The sequence below is a fragment of the Malurus melanocephalus genome, unplaced genomic scaffold, assembly GCF_030028575.1.
Source record: "Malurus melanocephalus ecotype Western Australia unplaced genomic scaffold, MMel_1.1 scaffold_209, whole genome shotgun sequence".
Classification (NCBI taxonomy): Eukaryota; Metazoa; Chordata; class Aves; order Passeriformes; family Maluridae; genus Malurus; species Malurus melanocephalus.
This window is the reverse complement of record NW_026623441.1, coordinates 1,183,598-1,185,108: the sequence shown is the minus strand read 5'-3', so window position 1 is coordinate 1,185,108 and position 1,511 is coordinate 1,183,598. Positions and strand designations below refer to the sequence as shown.

General features: G+C 56.7%; 1 protein-coding gene across 1 annotated transcript in view; it reads left to right on the top strand.

The window, feature by feature from the left end:
* IRF4 (interferon regulatory factor 4) overlaps nt 1-1,511 on the top strand; it is a 15,386-nt gene that overhangs the window by 950 nt on the left and 12,925 nt on the right. The window contains exon 2 of the mRNA XM_057373913.1: nt 881-1,174. Coding sequence (XP_057229896.1) covers nt 971-1,174 — 204 coding nt within the window. The 5' untranslated portion in view covers nt 881-970. The remainder of the gene's footprint in view (nt 1-880; nt 1,175-1,511) is intronic.

The window sequence follows — 1,511 nt, the reverse complement described above, 5'->3', positions numbered from 1 at the left end:
TTTTTTTTTTTTGAGATGTAATACGGGGGTGGAGCGTGAACCCACCAAACTAAGATTTCGGGCATTCAGGCATTGTTCAGATCGGTGAGACAAACCTGATGCCAGGTCCCCATCACTGGTGTGGGTGCCCCGGCGTTTGCACCTTCCCCGCGGGTTCCCATCCCCGCGGATGCGCCGCTCCCGTGCGCGCCTGCCTCTCTTGTGTGGGGGCTGCAAACTCCCCCGTGCTGGGGACATCGGTGCCCTTACGCCAGGCTCCGTGGGCTGCCGTCGTGCCGCTTTTAGGTACAGGGAATGWATAGATTTGAATGTTGCCATGTGTGCGTGCCGGGAGCGATTGGAGGGGTAGATATGTTTAGGACATCATGTGTTTAAGGGTGTCTCGCTGAAGTGAGCTCGTGAAAAAAACTTCGATGTTACGGACAGATGCTGCAGAAATCCTAACTGCACGTGSAGCCCTCCAAATCCTGTGCGTGTGTCTGATATCACGATCATATGCGAGCACATTTTTATGCAATTTTTTCCTCTTTTGGTTGAAATGTAAACCCCCAGTTGGACTCTCAGCAGGACAAGGGGTTTGTGCCTTGAGTCACTTGCTGTCAAAATTTCAACGACCGGTGTGTCTTCATGCAAAACAGTGTCGGGACAAGGGGAAGTCTGTCAAAGTCTGCAGCGCAGGCGGTGCCYGGGGAGGGCTGTGGGGGGCTGTGCCCTGTTTCCTGAGGCTCTGTACCGTGTTTCCCGGGGCCCCCGGGGCACCCCTGCTGTTTGATGTGGTGTGTGTGACATCGGGGGCTGGGCTCCGCTGCTGCGGCCTCAGCCCGGCGCTTGACCYGTGGGTTTTCCTCTGCCCACATCCTGCCCGTTTCCCCCTCGGCAGCCTCCCAGAGCGCCGGTGCTTGGACGTGTGTGGAGAGGTCAGCTCGGTGGGGCGCCCCGAAACCCCCAGGCARCCTCTGACACGAGTGGCATGAACTTGGAGCCGGGCGAGTGCGGGATGAACTCGGTGAGCTGCGGCAATGGGAAACTGCGCCAGTGGCTGATCGACCAGATAGACAGCGGCAAGTACCCCGGGCTGGTGTGGGAGAACGACGAGAAGAGCATCTTCCGCATCCCCTGGAAGCACGCCGGCAAGCAGGACTACAACCGCGAGGAGGATGCCGCCCTCTTCAAGGTAAGGCTCAGCCCGGGCTCGGGATTGTGGGACACTGGCAGGGCAGGAGGGATGTCCCTCGCTGTCCCATCCTTGCCACCCGCCTCTGCAGCAGCTTGGAGGCCCTGGCTGTGCCCTGGTGTCCCTGTGTTTGCAGGACAGGCCASCCGTCCTCATTTCTCTGTGTGAAGCTAAATGCTTGTGGGACTGTGGTGCATCTGCTTCCACATTCATTCCCCTTTCTTATGCCCGGTAAACTGTTTTTTACACCTTACCATGCTGCTTTTTTTTTTTTTAGCCTAAACCCATAGGGAGTAAATTCATGCACAATTCATGTATATATAAGCACACACTTATA